Here is a 25,031-nt window from a genome sequence, read left to right on the forward strand (position 1 = left end):
ATAAAAATATAATTAAAGTGGAGGTATGGTAAATAAATAAAATGTCTTTTTATACTTACTCAAAAGGTATGGTAAATAAATAAAAATATAAATAAACTACACGCATGGTAAATAAATAAAACCTCTTTTTATATTTAGTCCATAACCCTCGTTGTATTTATGAAGGCTCAAGAAAATGGTTTTATTTAAGTGAATCCTATGGGCCAAATACCATATTTGTAAAATAGGTATGGTAAATTAATAAAAATATAAATAAACGAGAGGTATGGTAAACGAATAAAACATTTTTTTATATTTACTCCATAAGTCACCTTATATTTAGGTGAAACCTATGGGAAAAATACTATGGGACAAATACCATGGACTAGATTGTTATTAATACCATGCAAAAAAACATTATTAACCCTAATATTAGTATTAATAAAAATAAAAATGGCACATGGTATTGATCCATGGTATTCACCAAAATGGCACATGGTATTGACCCATGGTATTCACCTGGAATGTAGCCTATTTAAATGGGGGAATTAAGCCAGTGTAGATCCATCTTTACTCTAGATCTACTAACCCCCTAGAGGTATCAAATATCATGATATGCAAACTAGCATAGAGTGAAAAAATATTTGATCCGATCAAGAGTAAAAATGGATGTTGTAATTTAATGTATGTTAAACATTTTAGCTTGGTTAAAATAAAAATCAACTATTAATTTTATTAATTTTTATAAATTACTAATAGTAATTTTTAAGCTCCAGGTTTATGATAACCCATGGTATTGACCCATGGTAATACCATGGTATTCATGTGAGCATAGACTATTTAAAGGGGAAATTCTATCATCTTAGATCCATCTTAATTCTGGGTCTACCAAGTGTTCAGAGGGATAAATAGATTTCATCCCCCTAAGAGTGGTAGATGTGGAGTTAAGATGGATATAGGTTGGTTTTTATGATAATGAAGATATTAAATAGACTTAGGAAATTATATTGTAAAAACATCTTAAGGTGAATTGTTAAAGAATAGACATTGGACAAGTATATCTATTTTAAACTGAAACAAATCCAGGGCTAAAAGGAATGGATTGATTGCACTAGTCATCCTTCTATAACTTTCCAACATATGCTAGAGTAAACCGATTGTAATTTGGGTAATTTTTATAATTGCAATTAGGAACATACTTGTGTATTGGCATGGTGGTTAAGAGGTCCCTAGAAGTGATGAATTTGAATTTTTCTTGGTTTTATATATAGTATTAGGTTTTTCTTCTCATGTTTTCTGTGAATGGCACGGGTGAATTTTATCCTACACCCACTAGGTTATCGATATGTAATTTCGGTAATTTTGATTTCAAAAGATATTTTAAAGAAATGCAATGATTTCATTTGTGTATTCAATAAACACAAGATTTTATAATTGAGTAAAATATTTGCCATGCCTGGTGAGAGATTCGCCAAAAAATTATATATACATATCATATTATTGATGAAATCGCCTTCCATTTTTCCTATATACCATGGAGATTCGCCCATTTATTATACATGTAAATTTGGGGGGGTTCTTAAAATTTTCCCTGTGCCTATGTGACGCAATGGTTTTCGTTAGGATTGATTCTATTATCTTATTGTTGCTTTCTACTTGTCCATTCACCTGTGGGTGGTATGGAGTAGTGATTTTATGCTGGACGTGATAATTGTTGAGTGTTGCAGCTAATCTATTCCTAGCAAATTGTGGTCCTCCGTCTGTAATTATTTCCCTTGGAAGGCCATAACGTACAAATAGATGGAACAAGAACTGTATGACAGAGTCCTCTGTGGCTCTTGGCAATGCTTCTGCTTCAACCCATTTGGTGACATATTCTGTTGCCACCAAGATATATGTTTTCTGATTTGATGATGGGTTGATGGGTCCAACGAAATCAAGATCCCATCGCTCGAATGGTTCAATGACTAACTGTGGTTTCAGAGGCATCTCATCAGATTGACCAGGACGTCCTGCTCGCTGGCAGCTGTCACAGGCTTGGACAAATTTCTTTGCATCTCTGAAAATCGTGGGCCAATAATATCCTGTCTGCAATACTTTATGTCCAGTTCTATGCTCAGCGAAGTGTCCACCACATGGTCCATCATGACAGGCTTTTAGGATGTCAAAGATTTCATCTTCTCGAACACATCTCCTGATATGCATGTTTGCCCCTGTGTGAAACAAATAGCCCCCAATCCACGAGAATCGAGTACTCTTCTGAACAATCTGTTTGCGTTCATTAGGGGTTAGGTGTTTTGGTAGTTTACCTACTGCGAGGTAATTGGCAACATCTACATACCAGGGTGTTTGAACGGCAACAGCAAACAGATGTTCATCCAGAAATTGATCTTCAACTGCTGTTGCATCGATTGGCTTTGTCATTCTTGAGAGAAAATCGGCTACAGGGTTTTCTTTGCCAGGCCGATCCTTGATTGTGATATCGAATTCCTGCAATAAAATCAACCATCTAGTTATTCTGGCATTTGTGACAGGCTTATTTGCTAAATATTTTATGGCAGAATGATCTGTACACAAGCTAACAGGATAGCCTGTAATATAATGTCTAAACTTATTGACAGCATGTATTACAGCTAGGAATTCTTTTTCAGTAACAGTGTAATTTAATTCAGCAGGGGATAAATTTTTGCTGATGTAATAGATAGCATATGGTTTTTTATCCTCTTCTTGCCCAAGGACTGCGCCAATGGTTGTATCTGAGGCATCAGATGATATCTGAAATGGCAAATCCCAGTTTGGTCCTCGAAGGACTGGGGCTGTGGATACGAGCTTCTTTAAATCCTTGAAATCACGCTCACATTTTTTTGTCCAAAGAAAATCAACGTTACCAGTTAGTGCATATAAAGGTGCAGCAATGTGCGAATAATGTTCTATAAATCGTCTATAATAACCAGAAAATCCAAAAAAGTTGTGTACCTCTGTTTGAGTAGGAGTGGGAATAAGCAAAAGTATTTGGATTTTGGTCGAGTCTACCTGAATTTCGGCTGCTGAAACATAGTGTCCTAGGATAAGTCCTTCAGTCATCATCATGTAACATTTTTCGTGGCTTAAGCAAAGCCTGGTAGCTATGCAGCGTTGTAGGACTTTTTCTAGGGTGTCTAGTGCTGGATCAAAATCATCTCCATATGGTGTAAAGTCATCCATGTATACTTCAAGTCCATCATTTATTAAATCTGAAAAAATGCTAAGGATAGCCCTTTGGAATGTGGCAGGAGCATTACATAAGCCAAAAGGTAGAACTCGATAGGCAAATGTTCCCCAAGGACAAGTAAAAGTAGTTTTGTCCTGGTCTTCAGGGGCAATCTGAATCTGATTGTATCCACTGAAGCCATCCAGGAAAGAAAAGAATTTATTTCCTGCTAAAGTATCTAATACTTGGTCTATGAATGGGAGAGGAAAGTGATCTTTTTGTGTTGCTTTATTTAGTTCCCTGTAATCCACACAGATTCTCCATTTCCCATTCTTTTTTGGTACCACCACAAGCGGAGAGAGCCATTTACTATCAGAAATAGGATAGATAAAATTGACATCTAAAAGTTTCTGAAGTTCAGCTTTTACCACATCTTTTAGATGAGGATTAAGTCTCCTTTGTGGTTGACAAACAGGTCTGGCATTTTTTTCTATATAAATGTGGTGTGTACATAATTGGGGATCAATTCCTTTCATATCAGGGTAATCCCATGCAAATGCTTCTTGATATTTTCTTAACAAATGGATGAGCATGATTTCTTGTTCAGGTGAGAGGTTGGCATTAATATTTAAGGTTTTTCCCAGTTCAATTTCCACAATTTTACTATTTGCAACAGAAGTAACAGGTATTGTTTGATCATGCGTATCTTTCAGAGGATCTTCTTCTAGTTCATTATCAAATGCTACTTCTATCATGTGACACTGTGTGCAGGATCCGAATTCAGTTTGACTAATGAAGTTGTTAATGGCATCATCTTTTGTTTGATCTTTAAAATCAAGTGCCTCTTGTATAGTTAATGGAGATCTAATGTTGTCAGTAAGGTATGATACAGGGTGCTTGTTAGTTTTAATTATTGTGACACTTGGCTGCGCTGGAGGATATAGAACTAAATTCTTGATATTTGGTCCTTTAGTTATGGTCATATTTCCTTGCTGACAGCTAATGTAAGCATCGGCAGTGGCAAGCCAAGGTCTACCTAGGATTAGCGGGTGTCCATCAAGTCGGGTTTTTGGACTAATTATCAGGAAATTGGTTGGATATTCCCAGGAATCTACGGAGACCATGACATCATGTAGAGTACCTTCTGGTCTAACCACAGATCGGTCAGCCAATTCTAACAAAGTAGAAGTGGGTTCTACAGATGTAATGTTGAGCTTTTGGAAAGTAGTGGTTGTTAAAATATTAATTGCAACTCCTAGATCAACTAAGGCATTAGACAGGGTCTGACCATAAATTTGAACAGTTACAATTGGATTTCCTGGGTCTTCATATTTAATGGCCATTTCTTTCTCGGATAGTAAATCAGATAAAGTACCGACTACTTGGACTCTTGGATTAGTTGTTATATTCCTCCTTGGTTTCTTTATGCACAATTCTTTGATAGTTTTTGCGTATATAGGAATGTCTTGAATGGCTTGGAGGAATGGGATTTTTATGTACAGATTTTGTAATTCTCCCAGAATGTTGAAGTCAGGATACTGTAAAGGTCGAGGTATGACTAATCATTCTAGGAATGGATGAGAGGATGTGGTTGCTTGATTATGAGTCTGCTGCTTATTTACATCCTCTTGTTGCAATTGATGTTCTCTTGGTAACTAATCTTCAATATGAACTGTTTTATTTCCCTCAGTTCCAATAATACGTCCAGATCGTAACTGAATATCATTACACTCCCTCAGGTCGGGTCCTATTTCTGGTGATTCTATAATTTGGAGAGATTGGACCGGTCTGTTATTTGGATTGGGGTTGGGTTGGGCTGGGAGTTGCGGTCTCAGATTAGACTGGGGATTTTGTTGTAAGGCTGGCAGAGTAGGTTGAGGGAGCGGAATAGTTCCTACTGGCTGGTGCATCGGTCTCTGCCAGTTTGTCTACCAGGCTGAACTTTGTGAAGTAGGGGGAATCCATTGTGGAGGATATGGGTTGTTTTTCCAATATGGTGAAGTGTAAGGGAAATTCAGCCAACCAGATTGGCTTGCCTGATTCAGCCACGGGTTTGAAGAAGGAAACGACTGTGGTGACCAGTTTGAAAATGGGGGTTGGGACTGACTTTGCCACATACTATATTGTTGAGCATTATACTGTGGAGGCTGAAAAGAAGAAGTTGGGTCTGGAAACATACCAGATTGTCTCGGCTGCCACTGGCGGCGCTAGTTGATCAAGTACACCGATTCTGGTTCTTCTTCCACTTCCTTATATACCGCTTTCAATCCAGGAAGTGAGGGGCAGCTCTCCGTAAGGTGATCTTTTGTACAGATGGTGCATGTTTGGATTGTATCTAGTGGACATTCCTTGTGACTATGCTTTTTCCTGCATCGGGGACAGAAGATCGCCAAATTCTGTTCTGCCTCCATCTGCTTCTGTTTAGCCTGCATAATATCAAGTTGTGTAGTTAGTGTCCCCAAAATATCAGTTTTAAAATTTTCCAATAAATTTCCAATCTCTACACGTGTTACTCCTTCTGTTGATATTTTGTTATCTCTTACAAACCGATCATGTTCTGCCGGTTTTACTCTTGTGCTGCCTCTCGAACCCCTGATATATAAATCAATGATGTCAGCAAAATTCTCTTGATAAATATCCCCTTTTCCCATGATGTTTAATGTTTCAATCCATTGTTCCTTCATGCCCCTTATCAATGCAGTTTTTAACACATTATCAGGTAAAGGTAGTGATGCATAAGGAGATCTTTGTAGATTGTACTGAAAACGTTCTACATACTCCTCTAATGTTTCATTCGGTTTGGCTATCATTTGGAATATTTTGTCCTTTAATTCTCTAGACTTACAATAATCTTGATATTTTTTCAAGAAAGATTCTTTCATTTGATCCCAATTGTTTATGACCCCACCACCTAGTCCCATAAACCATCTTAAAGCAGCCCCTTTTAATGTAGAGGGGAATAATTTCAATTTATGGGGATCGGTGGTGTAATCATATCCCCTACACAACACATCGAATTCGAATAAAAATGCATCCGGATCTTCTGATGTGAGACCGTGAAATGTAGGGACATGTTGAAGAGGGATAGCTTTCATGGGCGCATTTGCTGCAAAATCCACTATAGGGTATTGTAATGTAGAGGTTTGAGTGTTTGGCTGGTTCTGAGCCATAGGATTGAATATATGCCAATAACCTTCTGGGATATCTAGGAGGGTATTCCTAGGTTGAGAGGGAATGGCTTTGACAGGGATAGTTTTAATAGCACTTCCTTTATCTGGGATAATGAGAATACCTGATGTCTGAGGAGATTGGGTTCCTTCAACAATGATTTTTGCAACGCTCCCCTTATCTGGGCTATTTAATGGCTAATTTGTTCCAACAGGAGATATTGTTTCCTTGGTTTCCCCCGTTTCTCCTTCTCCTTCACAAAGGTTGCTGAAATTCCCTTCCTGCAATAGTTTTGGAGTAGAATTTTCAATTTCTTGAAAGTCCTGCTCTTTAGTTTGACTATGCACCTCAGCAAAGGCTACAGATGGTGATCCTATGGCCTGAAGGGAACTAGTAGGCTATTTAGAAATGATTTTCCTGGGGCCTACTAATGGATGAGATTCTGTTTTCTTATAGATTTCGTCTATGAAGGTCGTTCGGCCAAGGGTCACCGGCCCCTTAGCTTTTTCAGGTTTGGGTGGAGGTTTGATATTCTTTTCTGGTTTTTTTTGCTTAGTCATGCACTCAAATGAACTACTAAATTCTATTCAAACAAAGCAACAGCAAATCTGTTAGGAAAACGGACAGTGGAGCAGGGATTTTACATGCTCCGTACGCAGGTTCTTACCTTTCGTTTTTAAGATCCAACTCTTCCCTAGCAGGTTTGTACACTACTATGAAAAAGACAAATGGCTACACTCTTTCCCCAGCAACGGCGCCAAAATGTAGAGCTATAAAAAGAGTCTCTTTCACCTCTAATTACCTCATATTAATATGTCAATCCGGGAGTGTTTTGTTATTTCAAAGAGTGTCTTAGTTTGAGGCTATCATTTGTCAGAGTAATGCTAGTAGTACATCGTTCAAAAATACAAGAGTAAATGGATGCTTGTCTATAACTAAGTTACTTCAAAGGAATAAATCATACACTCAGAAAACTAGGCAACTTATCAGTCAAGGGTTCGGCAGTGATAACCCATCCCTTTGGAAACTGATGGAAAGGAAATTAGAGCATGGACCACAGGTTTGGGAGCTAGACAGTAAATGCTGAGGCTCACTACAGCCATAGATCGTCTCTCACACCAAAACAACAAATGCGAGTAAATGAAACAACAGATAGAAAAATGAAACAGCAAATAAGAAATAAAACAACAAATCTGGAATGGAACAGCAATTCTAAAATGGAACAGCAATTCTGAAATTGAACAGCAATGAAACAACTAAGTCTCGCGAGCAGTAATCAAACTTAATCTACTAGCTCAAATGCACTCATCGTAATCAAACAGCAATTTTTCACTCTTAAGGCAAATCAAGCAGCACACATTAATGGAACAGCGTTTGGAAATCATATACACACACAACACGCTTGAAGAGTAATCGAACTAGCATCAATCTTAATTAATAGGAATACGACTGCGTTTCAAAATAGAACAGCATTACTTCTAAATCCAACAATCGTAAAGAACACAACTTTCGGATGAATTCTATAACATGGATGTACAGCACAAAAGCTCTCTAACAAAACAGTAACAATATTCAGTCAAGACTAATAACATTCAATCAACTCTGAAAGGATCAGTAATATAGTGTAGATTCAATACAACAGTTCTGTCTGTAAAAACCTTAATGAATTAATCTTAACAGAGCATGTGATGTAAACTTATAAAGCATATCAGATTACCAAATAACGACGATAAGCAAATCACGCAGAAATCAAATTGTAGTGATACAGAAGCAAGTGTCCTCCTGGGCCGGGCCCTTAGCCTCCAAGGGTACACCACTTTAGGTTAATCCAGACGTAGAGATAAAATAATCACCAAGTTTGTATTAACGCATGAAATGAAAGTACAATGGACCAATTCTTATAGAGACTCGATGATCAAAGTTTTGATCTTTAATAGAAATTACATAAAATCATGATCCCCCAAAGCTAACAGTGTTGTCCCTTTATATAAGGGTGACGGCGGAGATGTCTAAGTAACAAGATAGATAAAGCAGTGATCCCTCAGGAGTAACAAGATAGATAAAGCAGTGATCCCTCAGGATCAAAGATCCTGAGGGATTCGCCAAACTGTTAATCCTTAATCATCTCTTTTCTCCTCCGCCGAACTGGTGTCTTCTCCTCCTTTTCCAGGCCGATTTTCTTTGATCTGCTTAGCCTTGTTTGCACTTGATCCCCCGTCAAAGGGACAACAGTTAACCTATTCTTGTCTTTTTTTTTAGAACAGCGACTCCTCGTTTTCACCCTTTCCTGCACAGGATAATGACAATTATCAGTGGTTAAGTCTTGCATATTAATCTCACATGTTTTGTTATAATTCTTCATTGTTTTCCAAGTTCATGATGCAAAAAGGTTCACAAGTTCCACTGAAAAGCCACTGAAATGATCATCAAAAACATACATTTTTAGTACTCCACAGCTATTTGTTTTAGTTCAAATTTCTCCACTATGGGATGGAAATGGATTGTTTGGAATCCACTACCCATTCACATGTACCACAAGGTCACATGGGAATCCAATTTTCAACCACACTTTTTCAAGATTTTCCATGGAGTTATGCTCCCTATTTACAAGCGGCTTTATAATCGAGACACCCCCAGGTTTTCCCAAGAAGCTGAAGTTGACATCCTCCCAGTGGCCAGATGGTTCGGGGAGGAAACATTTACATATATCAGAGTTTTTGGCAGCATCACCTCCCCCCACATCCTCCCATACTATGTTCCAGATAAATTGATGGCTAGGGAGATAGCCTATCAGACAGCTAGTGAGGGAGGAATGAGCCATACACTGAAAGAGTCAAAGAAGGCCATTTGGCCTGCATTCCCTATACAGTGTGGAGAATTTGCACTACATGACCTAGGACATGCATTCAAAGAAGCAAAGAACATGCTATCTCTGCAATTACCCAAATTCTCTGGACAACAGTATGATCCGGTTGGCACTGTCAAGAATTTCACCACTCTGGTGAAAATAAAAGTATTCACTAATGAGGAGGATGTTTTTGATGATATCTTTTTGTAGAAAAAAACTTTTGTAGAGGTGAAACATATGGCACAACTACTTTTTGACCAAGAAGATCTGGAAAAGTTTTACAGTTACAGAGAAAGAAGGTTGGCAATGGTCCCATTGGACCAATTATTAATTGAACCAATAAGGGAGCCTACTCCCAGTGTGACTATAGAAGGTGACTCCAAAGAAAATTCCAAATCCAATTCTGGGGTAGAGTCTCAAGAAAAATCTATCAGGGAATCGCGACAGTCATCACAAAATGGCAAAAGAAGAAGCATCGAGGATACGACCCAATCTACACAGAAGATAGCTGAACAAGCTTCAACTAGCAAGCAGGTTGAAATCCCTACTACCTCTGCACAACCAATAAAATCCATGGTAATTGACTTAGAGGAAGAGTGGGATAATTTTAATAAAAGTCTCAATATAGAGGAATAGGTTCCAGAGTTACAAACTCCATAACAAAAGACAACTCTGGAAATTACCGTGGAAGAAACTGCAAAAGAACCAGAAGTAGAGCATATCCCTGTTACCCCCACCTCCAAAATAATTATGAAAATTGAATAAATACCCCCTCTGGATGTATTCTATAGCCCACATCATAAGGTCGTGGTCAAAGGCAAAGAAAGAAAAAAAAAATTGGACTCTATAGCTGCTACTACCCTTGAAAATGAACTAGTGGATGTTCTATGGAAGGACTCGCCTGTCAATCCATCCGCCAACTTAGCTAGACTTTCCCATTTTGCAGATGCTTATGTTACAACAACCATAGACAAAGCAACAAAATTCCAAATGTTTCTTAGAGAAAAGGAAAATAAAATAACTTCGCTTGAGCAAAAATTACAACAAGTCAAATCCGACCAGCAGGCAGAGATATAGTTGGCCAAGCTTCAACAAGATTTTGAACATATGCAAATAGAACATCGAATCATCTTAGCCAAGAAGGAAGCACAGGTGCAAGAAATAACTGATCTTCATAAAGACAAAACAAAAATTGATCTGTTTACTACCGAAGCATTCGGACTTAATTCCCAGTTGACACACCAGAAAGAATTACTATGCCAGAATATTTCACACTAGAAATCTTATTGCGAAACAAGTGACACACTGACAAGTCAAGTCGTAGAAATGCGACATGAATATGATGAGATCTTTAAAAAGGTCTCTGATTTCATCGCCTGGCAAAATACAGAGGGGAGAAAAGTCGACTTGCCCAGGCTAGAATAATCACATAAGGAAATTATGTTTGCAAGCTGGGATTCTCGGTTTAAAGAAGCAGAAAAGGAAACAACGGACGCGGCGGCAACAACAAACATTATCATAGAAAATATCAATGAGAATTTGCATGGTGCCAATCTAGTAGCAAAGTCCATTCTAGGGTTCCTTCTAGATGCAAAAGAGCTCAAATAACAATGGAAACAGGCAGCGGATGAAAAAGCGGAAGTGATAAGGCAAACAACTAGGCTAGACTGGGAGGCATATTGGCAACATTTGGTCAAGCCTCATAGCCAATGGATGACCCTACGATGCCTAACCACTTCTGTTGAGAAAATGGCGCCAGCACTGACCGATGCTGTATTCAATGGACAGTTGAAAGCTGAAGTTGGCCAGCCTACACAACTGAAGCCTATGGTGGATATTTGTGATCTGAAGGATCGAATGCAACATGGTTAGTTACCCTGTTTGCTTTAATTTTGATTTTATTTTTGCATAAATTGAGGCAGGTCGTTTAAACCTCCTCAACTATTTTTGTAATAATCTATTTTTAGTTTTATAGTTTTAGTATTTAAACCCCTCTCATGCATTTAGAGAGGGGTCCAGAATTTTATCAGAAACTCTCTTCAAAACATGCACTTTTGTCCCTTTGAAGAAGTTATTGTGAAATATATGGAACATGATTTATTTTTATCTGACTTAGCATCTTCTACTGAAAATTGCACTTTTGTACTCTTAGATGATGTTTAATGGATTGAAGATAGATCAATATTGTTGAAACACATGAGTAGTACGTATTATAAATGGTACTTTTATCTTGTAATCCTTTTTACTGGTGTATTAAGCAATTATTTCTTTTTCGAATTATTTATGTATGAAAGTCTAAATTTTGATTATTGTTATTACACTTCTGTATGATGATGATCTTTATTTTATGTTGAATATATGAATAACTCTTTATGCGATATATTTCACACAATCGTTTCGGCTAACTTTTTATACAAAACAATTATTGTTAAAACGGATTCACTTCTAATAATAATTGAATGATCTTTATTACCAATTGTTTTTAGAAATAATTGTAGATCACATACATCAAATTTATCCCTGGTATATTATGATTAGATAGTTTTTATAAATTAGAAGTTAAATGCATTTGTGATTCAATAGTTTAGACTATATTACCGTTAGCTTAAACATTACTCTAAAAACATCACACATCGCCCCATTTAGCACAAGCATTAAACAGATTGGGAAACTGGTCCCATTATCCCTAGTCAGAGCCATTACTCCAAACGGAAAAGGAGCTACCAATCAAGGTCTGGACCGGGAGGTTTTCCCCCACGTTGAGGCAACAATTTTCGAGGCTTCAACAGGTGCACATGCACACCTTTAACCGAAGTCGTCAGTTTTTCGAATCCCTTGGGTGCTCGCCAACTCGAGGTCTTGAAATCCTCCTCAAATTTAAAAAGTTTGTCACCCTCGACAACACCATCTCAGAAACTCCATTGTGAAGACAAATATCTCCATATGTCGACACCCAGATAGCTCTACCCGTGACCTGCTCCATGCCCAAATCCTATTGTAACTCTGCAAGAGCATCATGTGTTGGATCCCCCTGTGATGGTGATTAGTTGGGTAGCTATCAAACCATAGCATCTCCTCCATAAGAACACATTCATCTCACATCATCATGACTATCATCGCATCCTAGTGCCAATCACATCTATCTCGCCCCAATATCTTCTCATTATGTCAAGAGGTCTCACTGCGATGAGCATAAGACAATGAGCCTCATCCCCATGCTAAGTCTAGAAAGAGGGAGGGGATGGGAAGGTTGAAGGCCTTCCATCCTCCTTCTCCAACATCTCAATCCATGTGTCAAGGTCCTCTTCTTCCAACCTCTGCATGTATGCTTCCTGGCTCTCCTCCTGATGAGTCTCTGATTTCACATCCTTGTTATCCTCCACTGCCTCTAGTTTGGTTTTCAAGTCTAGAACATTATCATACAATTCTCTCATAATATTTGCCTGCTCGATGAGCTTTTCCTCTGCACGGTTCAACCTCTCATAGACTTCTTCGTCTTGCTTAATGTCTTTCACACCCATCATTGTTAACTCACATTTGCTTGTCATGGCAGCTATGGTAGGTATACCCAGTGGTTCATCCTCCCATCCATCATAAATATACAACTTCTTCATATGTGGCACCATCATAGCTTCATACTACTTCATAAATTCTATGCCCATAATTGCTTCATAGTGATCCATCCGTACCACTGTGAAGTCGACTTTCCCAAGCCACTCACCAATGCGTACCTCCACATTTTCTGCAATACCAATAACTTGGTCTGGTGGAGAATTCACTGCACTGAGACGATCTTGGGTTGGCACAAATTTTAACCCGACTTTCCTTGCAACCTCCTCTCTAATGAAGTTATGGGTTGCACCGTTATTCACCATGGTAAGCAACATTCCCTACCCAACCTTCATGTCCACATACTCCAACTTTTTCCTCTCATGATCACGCCTTAGGATAGCCTTTGTTGATTTTGTTGCACCCAATATATGCATCATCCCAACCACTAGTTCTTCCTTCTTATTTCCATCAGATTGTGCCAAAGCTGCCACTACTGGTCTTGAAGGACAATTCTTCACTATGTGTTCTTCCCTGCACAACCAACATTTCAAAGGTTTCTTTGCCTTCAGTTTTCCACCTACTCTCGCATGATCCTCCTTTGTAGTCTTCTCTTTCGTTTTTTTGGACTTATTTTTCTTCTCTTCAATCCCTTCATCATAATGGTCCACCAACCTATCAACTGCAACAAATGCCTCCTCAAGTGTTTTGATATTTTTCCTCTTCACCTCATTGCATGCCCAAGGTTTTAATCCAATAATGAAGTTGAAAACCTTGTCTTTCTCCGCCATGTCAGGTAGTTCCAAGACCACATTCACAAATTCCCGTTGATATGTCTGCAGACTCCCCATTTTCTTAATGTACTTTATGTTTTCCCTTGCATCCCAAGTCTCATCTTGTGGGCTAAAGTGAGTTTGCAGTGCTTGCTTCATTTCCTCCCAAGTAGAGACGTCCTCAGCATCACCATGAGCAATTTGGTCTGCTTTCCTTCTCCACCACATATTGGCATCCTTTGTAAGGAATTGAGTAGCTACCTTCACCTTAGCCTCTTCATTAGGAAGCCCCAAGCGCTCCAAGTATTTCTCCATATCCCATAAAAAGTTCTGAAGATTTTTCGTACTCCTCACACCATCATAAGAATCAGGTTCCTTTATTTTGATGTGGGCAACCCCTCCAACTGGCCCCTGCCCAACTGCCTTCTTCAAGATAACAATCTCATTGAGAGCCTCATCGAGACTCTTCCACAACTTCGTGATCTCCTCCAATCCTTGATCCTTCACAACTTCAAAGTCCTTGACCTCATTCACAGTTTTTCCATACTACCATTCAAGATAATCATATCGTGCCTTGAGGTTGTCATGGTCCTTTGCATGTTTCGTGAACTTATCTCTAAGTTCAACACTTTCAACTTTCAATGCATTCATCTCTGAAGTTATATCATCCATATGATCTAACATCTTGTTCATGAAAATTGCCTCAGGACTCATGCTAGATTCCCCTGTCACATGTGGGTCTTCTACATTGTCTGCCATAAGATTTTCTCTTGAACGTGTCACAACCATACACTTCAATATTCAGCTTGGCCTTGACCTACTATCTTGCTCCTGCCAAATCCTAATGTTTCACTGCGACAAACTACAATGCTCATCGCCAATACCAACAACAACCATTGCCACTATATTCCTACTTCACTTGTCAAAGCCCCTTTCTCCAAAACATGCTCTAATACCAACTGTCATGCCCCTATGCCAATGGTGTCTTTCAACCACACAGAGGTGAATGTGGCACCACTGAAAGTTTTCATTTCACCACTAATTAAGCTCACAAACTACACCTACCCAACACTTAAAACAATTTTACTTCTAATTTTTATCATGCAGTGGAAATTACTTCAATTATCTTCTTTATGCAGTGGAAATCACAAGTGTATAAATAATGTACACACATATGAAATGGAGGGGAAACTCCCAAATATAAGTCTGCCCAATATATATTAAATATGCAAATATAAATTTACAAAACCTTACAATTTTCACAAATTTGTGTAGCCTCTAAATGACACACACACTTCCTACCAAAGTTGTGCACCTCTACCGTGCACTACCCAAATTACCACCATGTTACCCATAGCGGTCTGCCATGTTGTCATTGTGTAGCCCTCAGTCTGCACTTGCCTTATGCCACCCACGACCCACTGATTAGTTACAATGGCCCATGGCCCTTACTCCACTCGTCAGCCCACCCAGTGCTAACACGACACAGTTCACCCATTTACCCGAGTTGCGACACTATTGTGTAGAGTCTGAATGTGTCCACCATAATGATCTGCACAGTCGTGCAACTTCTCAACTCGCCTGCGCTGCCTATTCAGATATTCGGGTGTTTTCTGTCCTGCACTGCCGTGTAGCAGCCCGCCTGCAACTCCTGTGGAAACCCCAAGTTCTGTCCACCCAAAAAGCTCCCACAGTCCTATGTTCACTACTGAACTGCACCCTGCTCGTCTGCTTGTAGCTTCTCCTTCCTTCGCACTTCATTCACTCTTTAAACTTGTGTTATTTGATGGTTGGATGATCCTAAACCACTCCACATGACTTTATATTTATATGTCATCTGTGCGATGTGTTTTCTCCACGAAATGTCGCGTCCCTTGGTTGCACTACCTGTCGGCACACCCATGTGCACCCGGTTGACCTATGCTTAAACCCACACGCACGACCCTTCGTTTATTTCCACAATCGAGCCGACTTGTCGCTGACGCATCCATCTGCCTAGCTGACTCGACCAACTTGTTCACTCACATGTCGGTTCGCCCGTCGCTTATCCTGCCAACTCGTTTGCCCACAGCTGCGTTGCCCAACTCGCCTGCCTAGTCAACTTGCCCAACACATTCACTCACCCAGGCACTCATCCACCTGTGACCCTGACTCGTGTCGCACACTCGCCCGCTACCCTGTTGATTCACCCAACCCATCGCACCTGTGTCGCCTGTGCGCGCCCTCCGTGTTGGGTGGGCGCCTGCTTGACGCCTTTAATCAAACACACCAACCGACACGCATTTAACCAGACACTTTCAACCAAAGTCTCCTCAAGTTGCATTTAACTGAATGCCTCCACCCGAGTCGCCTTTAATCGAACACGAGCTCCCGTCACATATCTTCGGCGTGCCCGCATGTTGGGCACTTGCCAACTCGAGGCCTTGATAGGTAACGTGTCTAGTGGGACCCTCCTAGAAGGCATCAATTAACGTGAAGAGCTAAAGCCCATTGGGTAATCAACGACATAATAAAATTATATATATATATGAAATTGATAACTCAGTGATTAAACAAAAAAATATGAATTACCCCATTCCTCTAAAAGTAATTGAGGGGTCAAGTATGTTACAAATACCAGAAATTTGTTATTACATATTACTTTCGAATAAAGAAAATATTTAAACAAAAATTATGATTTATATTTATATTAATTATATTAATTTTTTAATTAAGATTTTATTAGATAAAAAATTATAGCACTTTTTTTAGAAATGTTTAAATAATGAAAAATGGTTTATTTTATCAACTCATTTTTAGTGTGTCTATTTTGGAATAGGATTTCTAGAATATTAATTTAAATATTAATAATTAATAAGCAAATGATTGGAATTTTAATTTTTGAGAAAATCTAAGTGTTGTAACAAAATCTATTTAGAAGTTATAAAAACTCCAAGTTTTGGAACAAAATCTATTTACAAGTTAAAAAAATTATAGTAAAATAAAATGAATCTTCACGGTTAAAAAATTATATATATAACTTATCATTAATTTTTTTAATAATAATAATCAAATAAAATTATAATTTAATTAATTTTTATTACTTTTAAAATTTTTTATAATACAAAATGCATGTAAATTTTTTTTTTTGATGTTGATGCAGTTTAATTTATTTGTATCCCATAAATGTTTAGTTCTTTTATAAATATTTATTTACAATAAAATCATTTTTATAAATATTTATTTATAATAAAATCACATTTAAAATATATAGAAAAAATTATACATATTTAAAATGTATAAAAATATTTATAGACGGTATTAAGTCTTCAATTCTTTTATAAATATTTATTTACAATAAACTTATACATGGAAAAAATTATAGATGTTATTGAATATTTAAAATATGGATGGTATTAAATATTGAAATCTCCCATGCTAGTATCAAGGATGAGAGATACCATCGTATACTTGGACAAATTATGCTTCACAAAGACAGCTCAGAAGATACAATTGGACACATCATTCTCGACAAAGACAGCGCAACCATAAGATGCGACAAAAACAATTCACAAGATAATAGCTTCGATAAAGCCAAAGCCAACTCATGCATCGTCATAAACAGCACAGCACTTGATTAATAGTCAAAGAGCATATACATAATATTTCTCAACAATTCCCAGATTTAAAAAGCATTTTTCATGGCTGAGAAGAGTAGGTACAAATATCTCAATAATTCCAGATTTAAAAATCATTCTACCATCACTCAGAAGATTACACTCTGCAACAAGAGAGCATGATGCCATTGTGAAAAAATGATGCTGTGACAAGATAGGATGTTGCCGTCTCATAATAAAAATAATTCCAAAAGGTATGTTCACCGATTTTTACCTAACCGGATTTCAAATAAAATTTATTTAAATGAAAAAATATAAAAATTATTTAAATGAAAAAGAAACAAATAGTTTCATGAAAAAAATAATGGAAATTTTTATATGATTTTTTATAAAATTTCAGAGAATTTTTGGAAAACTTTGATTACAGTAGTTACAGTTGTCCAGATTGATGATTTTGGGTGTTCAAACTATTTTTTATTGCACTGAATCCATTACCATTAGAAAAACCAATACAAACATTTTATTGGTAAAATATTTTTGACAAAAGAGAAAGTCTGGATTATTTTTTCACAAAAGAGAAAGTCCTTATTACTATTGAAAATAACCTTCCAGGCAAAATTGTGAACTTGATAAACAACACTGATGCTGAAATTCAATTCAAACACTCCATTGGTCAAATTTTACAAAAATGATCCAAATGATCCAAATTACTCTTGAAAATAACATTCCGGGCAAAATTGTAGCCTGCACCATGTACCCTCTGCAGAATTTCATAATTGTAGCCTGCTTTTTCCTTCAACTGTCCGCGTAATGCGTACTCTGGCACCATGTAACCTCTGCAGAATTTCATATGCAATCAAATCCCCACAACCTAGCCGCCTCAAAATTGCAGGATCCATATTCAGATATATGAGTTGTAATTGCTTCATTTGCTCTAATTTTTTTAAAACAATTAGTCGGGAACAATAGGAGAAGATTCTTACAAAGTTCCTGCAACTCTAGTGCTAACGTGGCTTTGATCTTCTGCAAAGAATCTGGCCAACCCAAAGTCTGCTATTTTGGGTCCGTGTTTATAATCTAGTAAAATATTGCTTGCTTTAATATCTCGTGGACGACCCGAATATGAGATTCCCCGTGAAGATAGGCCACACCACCTACAGTTCCAACTATGATTTCATACCTGTCTTTCCATTTAAGTAGATGACGTTTTGTTGCATCTGCAATGCATCACACACATACTGTAAATATATTATCTGCAAGCTACATATATAAATAAAGCAATCTTATGGGGATATGAGAAATAATATCTGTAAGTAGGATTTTATTGTTTTATGTTTTGATGGTAGATCCTTAATCTAAGTTTTTGAGGAGGAAGCATAACAGACACTGTTCTAATCAGGTTTATTTAATAAAAAGATGGTGTTTTTCATTCGACTGAAAAAAAAAACATACAATAAAGCAATCAAAGATCCATCCAGCGATTAAGAACAAGTGTATACCGAATACAATCTTGTCAATACTACTGTTCTGGAGGTATTCTAAAACTAGTAAGCTTCTGGAACCTTCAACGGAGCAATCAAGCAGTTTCACTAGATTCTTGTGCTGAACACGACTGATGAGATTTGCTTCATTCAAATAATCAGCGTATGCTTGCCTTGGACCCATAAACAGCAGTTTAGCTGCAACCTCTCTGCCATTAGGGAGAACCCCCTGCAGATCCACTCACTTAGAAACCATTTTTATTCTCCATTTTTACATGGAGCTGCTGCTTTAAAATATCTAATTCTATATGAAATAATTGAAACAAATATTGAGCTCTCACTTTAAAGACGGATCCAAACCCTCCATTGCCAAGTTTGTTCTCTGCTTCAAAATTGGAGGTAGTCTGTCTCAGAGTGCAGTATTTGAAAATGAGTTCTGGATTCGCTATAGTCGGCGTTACGATAGAATCTTCCTCTTCACCTGCGAAAACAATTACAAGGTGTCTATTTATATTGCGCAAAGGTAAGCAGACACATCAAAGATCCTTAACAGTGAAAGATTTACCTGCAAGTTCAGGTTCTCCAGTTGGAGAAATCCCTTCCCAACATTTCAGAGGAGAGCAAATATTCCGTTTCCAAATGCCTATGACTGCAATTAAGACAATCATAGTGGCTACTACGCCCAGACTGATGCCCAACACGCTAAATCTTTTACCCTCTGAAAATCTACACAAAAAGTGTCAGTAACCAGAAAGCTCTGTTTTAGTTCACTGGAAATAAATGAAACCCTACAAAACCCAAATAAAAGAAACCCTGGAAAACCCTTATATTCTTCATGTGGATAAAAAAATATGGCCGAGGACACAGCCTTTCTTGTGGTGGCGGCTATAGAACAGAGACGTTGAAAACTTCATAAACCTGGTAACGCAGGCAGCAGGTCTTAGCTCTGAATCGTGCCCCAACAACTCCAGTTTGGCATGAGAATAAATATTCCCATGTAAAAATTACACACGATCTGCAGCCCGTTCAAGCAGATCTGCCCAACACTCCGCTAAGCCGTAGGTATTCTCCATAAAATCAGAAGGGGCATCTACTGCAACTGCACCGAAGAGTTTGGGGTTTGGTGCAGTTTTAGTGGTAAGGTTGAAGCGCAGGACTTTCACGGCATTTGTGTGCGTCCCAAAAATTGATCGGCGTACTCTGAGATGGGCGCACGAATTTTGGCATCTTTGACTTTTAATTTGTCTTAAGCGCAAGCAGAAACCTCTCCTAACTAGGTTGCTTCCAATTTTTTTTAGGTAGGAAGAAACCTACCCTAACTCGGTTGCTTTTTTATTATTTTTATTTTTTTGGTTTGTGTTTTTTTTGTAATTGTGAATTTTATCCTAACTCGGTTGCTTTTAATATTTTTTAAGTAGGCAGAAACCTATCCTAACTCGGTTGCTTTTAATATTTTTTAAGTAGGCAGACACCTATCCTAACTCGGTTGCTTTTATGTTTTTTTCAAGTAGTCAGAAACCTATCTTAACTCGGTTGCGCTTTTATTTTTAGTTTTTCATTTATATTTTGGTTTGTGTTTTTTTAATTATGCATATTAGAACGGAGAGTTTTTGTTTTTTAAGTTTTCCGTTAATATATATATATATATTTTTTTTTTCGTTTACATTTTTGTTTGTGTTTTTTTTTTATTATAAATTTTAGAACATAGAGAGTATATTTTTTATCAAAATATTTTAATTTTTAATTAATTTGTAAATTTTTAAAAATTATTTTCAAAGTTTATTAAAGTTTTTGGTGAAATTGGTGGATTACTAAATCAAATTTTTAGAATAAAAAATTATTTAAAAAACTGTAATAGCAAAGTGTCTTATAAATTAATTATTTATTTTTTTCCTCAAATTTATGGATTTTTCCATTATGAATATTTTTTTTCCAAAAAAGTCTTGCCATTATATTTCGGGAAATAACTTTGCATATTAGACTGATTTTTCCCTTTATAATTTTCTTCATATTTTTCCCTTACCCAATTTTATTATTAAATAGAGTTTGTTCAATCATTTTCCTCAATAAAAATTACCTATATTATATATTTTTACAATTCAATTTTAAATGCAATATATAAAATAAAATTTAAGTCAACGCTACAATAAATAAGATTTTCTTTTTTATCATCACAATTTTAATCATAACTTAAAAATATAAAATAAAAATTTTAGGAATCTTTTGCACTCACACTTAGGCCTTTTGTGTAACTAAATTTTTAAATTTTTTACTCTAATAAACTATATTGTAAATTTTTATATTAGATATAGTATTACTTATAGATTCTTTGCCTTCTTCTATGGATTATTTATTTCTCGTTGAATTAGGATGAGTATAAATTAAATTTAAATAAATAGTTTGTTACAATAATTAGCATTTTAAAATATTATTTATTTTATTTATAGGATGAGTATAAATTAAAGTTAAATAAATAATTTATTACACTAATTAACATTTTAAAATATTATTTATTTTATTTATATCATATATATACATTATTTATATTTAATATAAAGATACTAGACATTGTAATTTCCTCTTCTTATTTAATCTTATAAGCTAAAGATAAAGTAAAATGTGCACAAGCACATTTCAATAAACTCTTAACTTCTATAACAAACAATGTTGTTAGGGCTAATGTTTCATCCAAAATTATATATGCACATATCTTTATTTTGCTCCAAAATTATCTGGGCTATTAATTACTTTTGTTACTTCAGGTCATTGTATTCAAATTTGTTTCTTATTAGATTTATAAATTTGTTTAAACATTCAATAATTTATATAAATTACTTTTTACATAAGAAAAAAAGAGAAAATATGCACCAACAATAACGCTACACTGTGTATTACACTTGTTAAATTATAAATTTGAATGATGTAACTATAAAAATTTAATGTTTTCTTAATATTAAATTTATTTATATATTTAAAAATAATAATAAAAATTATAATCTTATTTAAAATTATATTATAAAATTATAATTAAAAAATAAAATTAGGTAAATGTCATATCCCCTGGTAAAGGTAAAGGCCTCAGCAAGTAAGTTATCCCTCTCCTTTCTTGTGTCTTCAGTCTTTGTTTTCATTTAGATCTAGGTATAGAATTTCGGTTAAATTCTAGAATATATTAACCCTAGATATTAATTATTTTCCTATTGGTATTAATATTCCCTAGGTTAAAATCTATTTCATATTAGAATTAATTTCTCCCTAGGTATAATATTAATCTCATATTAGAATTAATATTATATTTTAAATCAAATTAATATTAATAATATAATTAATGTTAATAATAATATTATTAATAAGAATTAATATTAATAATATTATAATTAATAATAATATAATTAATATAAATAAATAATTAATTAATTAATATATTAATAATAATAATATAATTAATAAATATATTAATAATAATATAATTAATATATTGAGGAATAATTATATAATTAAAAATAATAATATAATTAATATAATTAATTAATTAATTAATAATAATAATTAATATAATTAATATTATTAATAATATTAATTAATATATTAATAATAAATAATTAATATAATTAATATTAATAATATATTAATAATATAATTAATATAATTAATATTAATATTAATAATATATTAATATTAATAATATTATTAATATAATTAATATTAATATTTTAATATTCCCTAGGTTAAAATCTATTTCATTTTAGAATTAATACTTCCATAGGTATAAAATTAAATTAATTTCATATTAAAATTAATATTATATACTAAAACAAATTAATATTAATAATATATTTAATATTAATAATATAATTAATATAATTAGTATTAATAGTATTATAATTAATAAACAATATGATTAATATAATTAATATTAATTAATATATTAATAATAATAATATAATTAATATAATTAATAATTAAAAATTATTAATTCAGCCGACAAGTTTGTTATTCTAAAATGTTTTATCCTCATCACTATTTATTATTTCTCCGCTGCTCTTCTGTCATCATCATTCTCTCATCCTGAAGATGGATCCCATTTGGGATTTGAAACGTTGGTTCAAAAATGATAAAACTGTGGATTCTTCGGTCAATGATTCAAAAGATTCAAGCCACAGATCTCTGAAATCCATATCCCTCTCGTAAATAACTCAAGGTAAATCGATCAGTTATGAAATAGTAACTTTAAAAGTTACGCATCAGTTATAAAAACTGATTCTTGATATTCAAGAAACAAGATTGAGGATGAAACCGAAAAGGAGGGAATCAGAGGGCGCTTTGGGGGTTACGTCTTAAGAGCCGCCATTGATTATTTGGGGGAGGACTTTGCTGCAATCTTGTTAGTTTTTGTTTGAACCTACAGCAAGGTAAGCTTGATGGAGGTTTGTTCTGGAGCTTGTACGGATTGAACTGCTAAGAGGCACCTCCTCTTCAACCCCTCTTCACATTTACCAAAACCTCTAGGTAAGAGGGCGAGTACAGGTTTGGCATCATACATCTTTCAGCTAAAGTACATACTCTTTAAGGTAAGCTTCTGTTCCTCTTTCTCAATGTTTGCCTTCGCAGTGAGTCTCTTACCGTGCCCTCCTTTGCTGGCGGGTTTAACACAGAAGTAATACATCAAGAGGACAGAGCAGGGTTCGTTCTAGTATTTTTCTGTATGTAAGGGTTTCATGGCACAACATCTTGACATGAAGGTTCTTTCCTCTACAAGTGCCTAAGTTTCTGAACGTTTCTTTGATGAAGCGATGAATCTTCTCATCGTTCTGAATATTTCTCGGTAAAGAAAGAATTTTAGTGCATGCAGTAAAAGAATGATTGTTTTGTATGTTTTCTTGGTAAGAAAATATGTTAATGCATGTAGTAAAAGAATGATTGTTTTGTATGTTTTCTTGGTAAGAAAATATGTTAATGCATGCAGTAAAAGAATGATTATTTTATATGTTTTCTTGGTAAGAAAATATGTTAATGCATGCAGTAAAAGAATGATTATTTTATATGTTTTCTTGGTAAAGAAAATTTGTCAGTGCATGCAGTAAAAGATTGAATATTTAACATGTTTTCTTGGTAAAGAAAATATGTTAAAGATTGATTATTTTATATATGTTTTCTTGGTGAAGAAAATAGGTAGTTCCTCTTAGAAAGACTACATGTGAGTCTTGTGTGTGAAATGCTTTTCTCTTGTCATTTTCTTGGATTAAAATCCTTGCTAAATATAGCCAAAATATCTTCTTGACAAAAGAAGATGAGGCATATAAACTTCTTGAGGACATAGTGTGAAAAGTGGCCAAGTCTTCTTTGAATTAAAATGTGTATTTTTATTAATAAAGGTTTATTGAAAAGGGATATATGCTATTGCATTGTGATACTAGCTAATCTCTAAGTTTCTTGCGAAATGATTATGCATTACATGCATGATAGAAATAGTTAATGATGTGTTTCTAGACACATAGATATTCATTTCTATAGTTTCTTTTCGGAAAAAGAGTGCATAATTCATGTATGAAGATGAAGGCTTTATGAGAGTTTTCTTGGAAACAAATATAGAGGTTCTTTCCTTAAAATACATATGAATAGTGTTCATATCATATCAAGAATCCATACTTGTTTCACGAAAAGATTATGTGCATTGAAGTAAACGTAATTGTGTTAGGAAAAGACACATGTTGCATGCACATAAGGGTAGCTGTTGTGACATTGGAAATATTATTTTGGGTGTACGTAGATAAAATATTAAGTTAACTATCTTGGAAATATTAATCTCTTGAAAAGATTGTCTTGCTAGATGAGTTGGGACGATTTCTAGTCTGGTAAATAAAAAGGCTAAGTTAACCTTGTTATTGTTTCTTGATTTTTATGCATAAATATGGGTATTCCCAAAATTTTCTTGAAAGAGAAAGCATGAGGAACTTATTTATAGGAAGATAAAGAAATGGGGTTATAATGACTTCCTTTAAGAAAGAAGTATGAGATTTGTTACGTGAAATGATGGTAGTATTCTAGTGAAGGGAATATGTGTTGCATATATTAAAGAAGGGCTATTATGATAAGCTAATGTATGCACAAAGAATAGTCATTGTGATATAAGAGTTATGTTCTTTGTATGATAAAGAAACTATGTTGAGTTCTGGAAAAATAACTATGTGAAAAGAACATATGTGCTTAAGCATAGAAACAACAATTTATTACATGTATGAAGATATAACGATTGTGTTATACATGTTAGTAGAACTAATGAGTTAGATCTCTTAAAGAGAATTATGCATTAGTGTGAATAAATATTGTGGAGGTAAAACAATATTTACTTGAGTATATGTACTAGTTAAATAGTATGTCATGCTTGCTCATGCATATGAGTAGATGTTAAAAGATCTCTTTTAGAGGTTGATTATTGATTCATTA

General features: G+C 35.1%; 1 protein-coding gene across 2 annotated transcripts; it reads right to left on the minus strand.

Annotated features, from left to right (window-relative positions):
- Positions 1 to 17,692: 17,692 nt before the first annotated feature.
- On the minus strand, positions 17,693 to 19,787 carry LOC149237251 (cysteine-rich receptor-like protein kinase 2). 2 transcript variants are annotated; one of them, XR_016246283.1, is made up of 5 exons: positions 19,150 to 19,787; positions 18,926 to 19,065; positions 18,603 to 18,813; positions 18,087 to 18,320; positions 17,693 to 17,939 (listed from the first exon to the last, which is right to left on the minus strand). XR_016246283.1 is itself a non-coding variant. In XM_089372605.1 (4 exons), the coding sequence occupies exons 1-4, from the start codon at positions 19,250 to 19,252 to the stop codon at positions 18,181 to 18,183; spliced, it is 594 nt and encodes a 197-aa protein (XP_089228731.1). In that variant the 5' UTR covers positions 19,253 to 19,787; the 3' UTR covers positions 18,014 to 18,180. The 2 variants fall into 2 exon arrangements, 1 of the variants encoding a protein (XP_089228731.1); XM_089372605.1 differs by lacking the exon at positions 17,693 to 17,939 and having other exon boundaries at positions 18,014 to 18,320.
- Positions 19,788 to 25,031: the final 5,244 nt, after the last annotated feature.

The sequence above is a fragment of the Pinus tabuliformis genome, chromosome 8 (genome assembly GCF_031772625.1).
Source record: "Pinus tabuliformis cultivar Carrire ecotype Pingquan chromosome 8, CPIR1, whole genome shotgun sequence".
Taxonomy (NCBI): Eukaryota; Viridiplantae; Streptophyta; class Pinopsida; order Pinales; family Pinaceae; genus Pinus; species Pinus tabuliformis.

Excerpts from the sequence above, each read along its gene's own strand:
- LOC149237251 (XM_089372605.1), bottom strand. The coding sequence starts at position 19,252 with ATGATTGTCTTAATTGCAGTCATAGGCATTTGGAAACGGAATATTTGC. Across the intron at positions 18,814-18,925 it reads GGTTTGGATCCGTCTTTAAA|GGGGTTCTCCCTAATGGCAG; the intron begins GTGAGAGCTCAA and ends GTGGATCTGCAG. Across the intron at positions 18,321-18,602 it reads TATTGACAAGATTGTATTCG|ATGCAACAAAACGTCATCTA; the intron begins GTATACACTTGT and ends GATGCATTGCAG.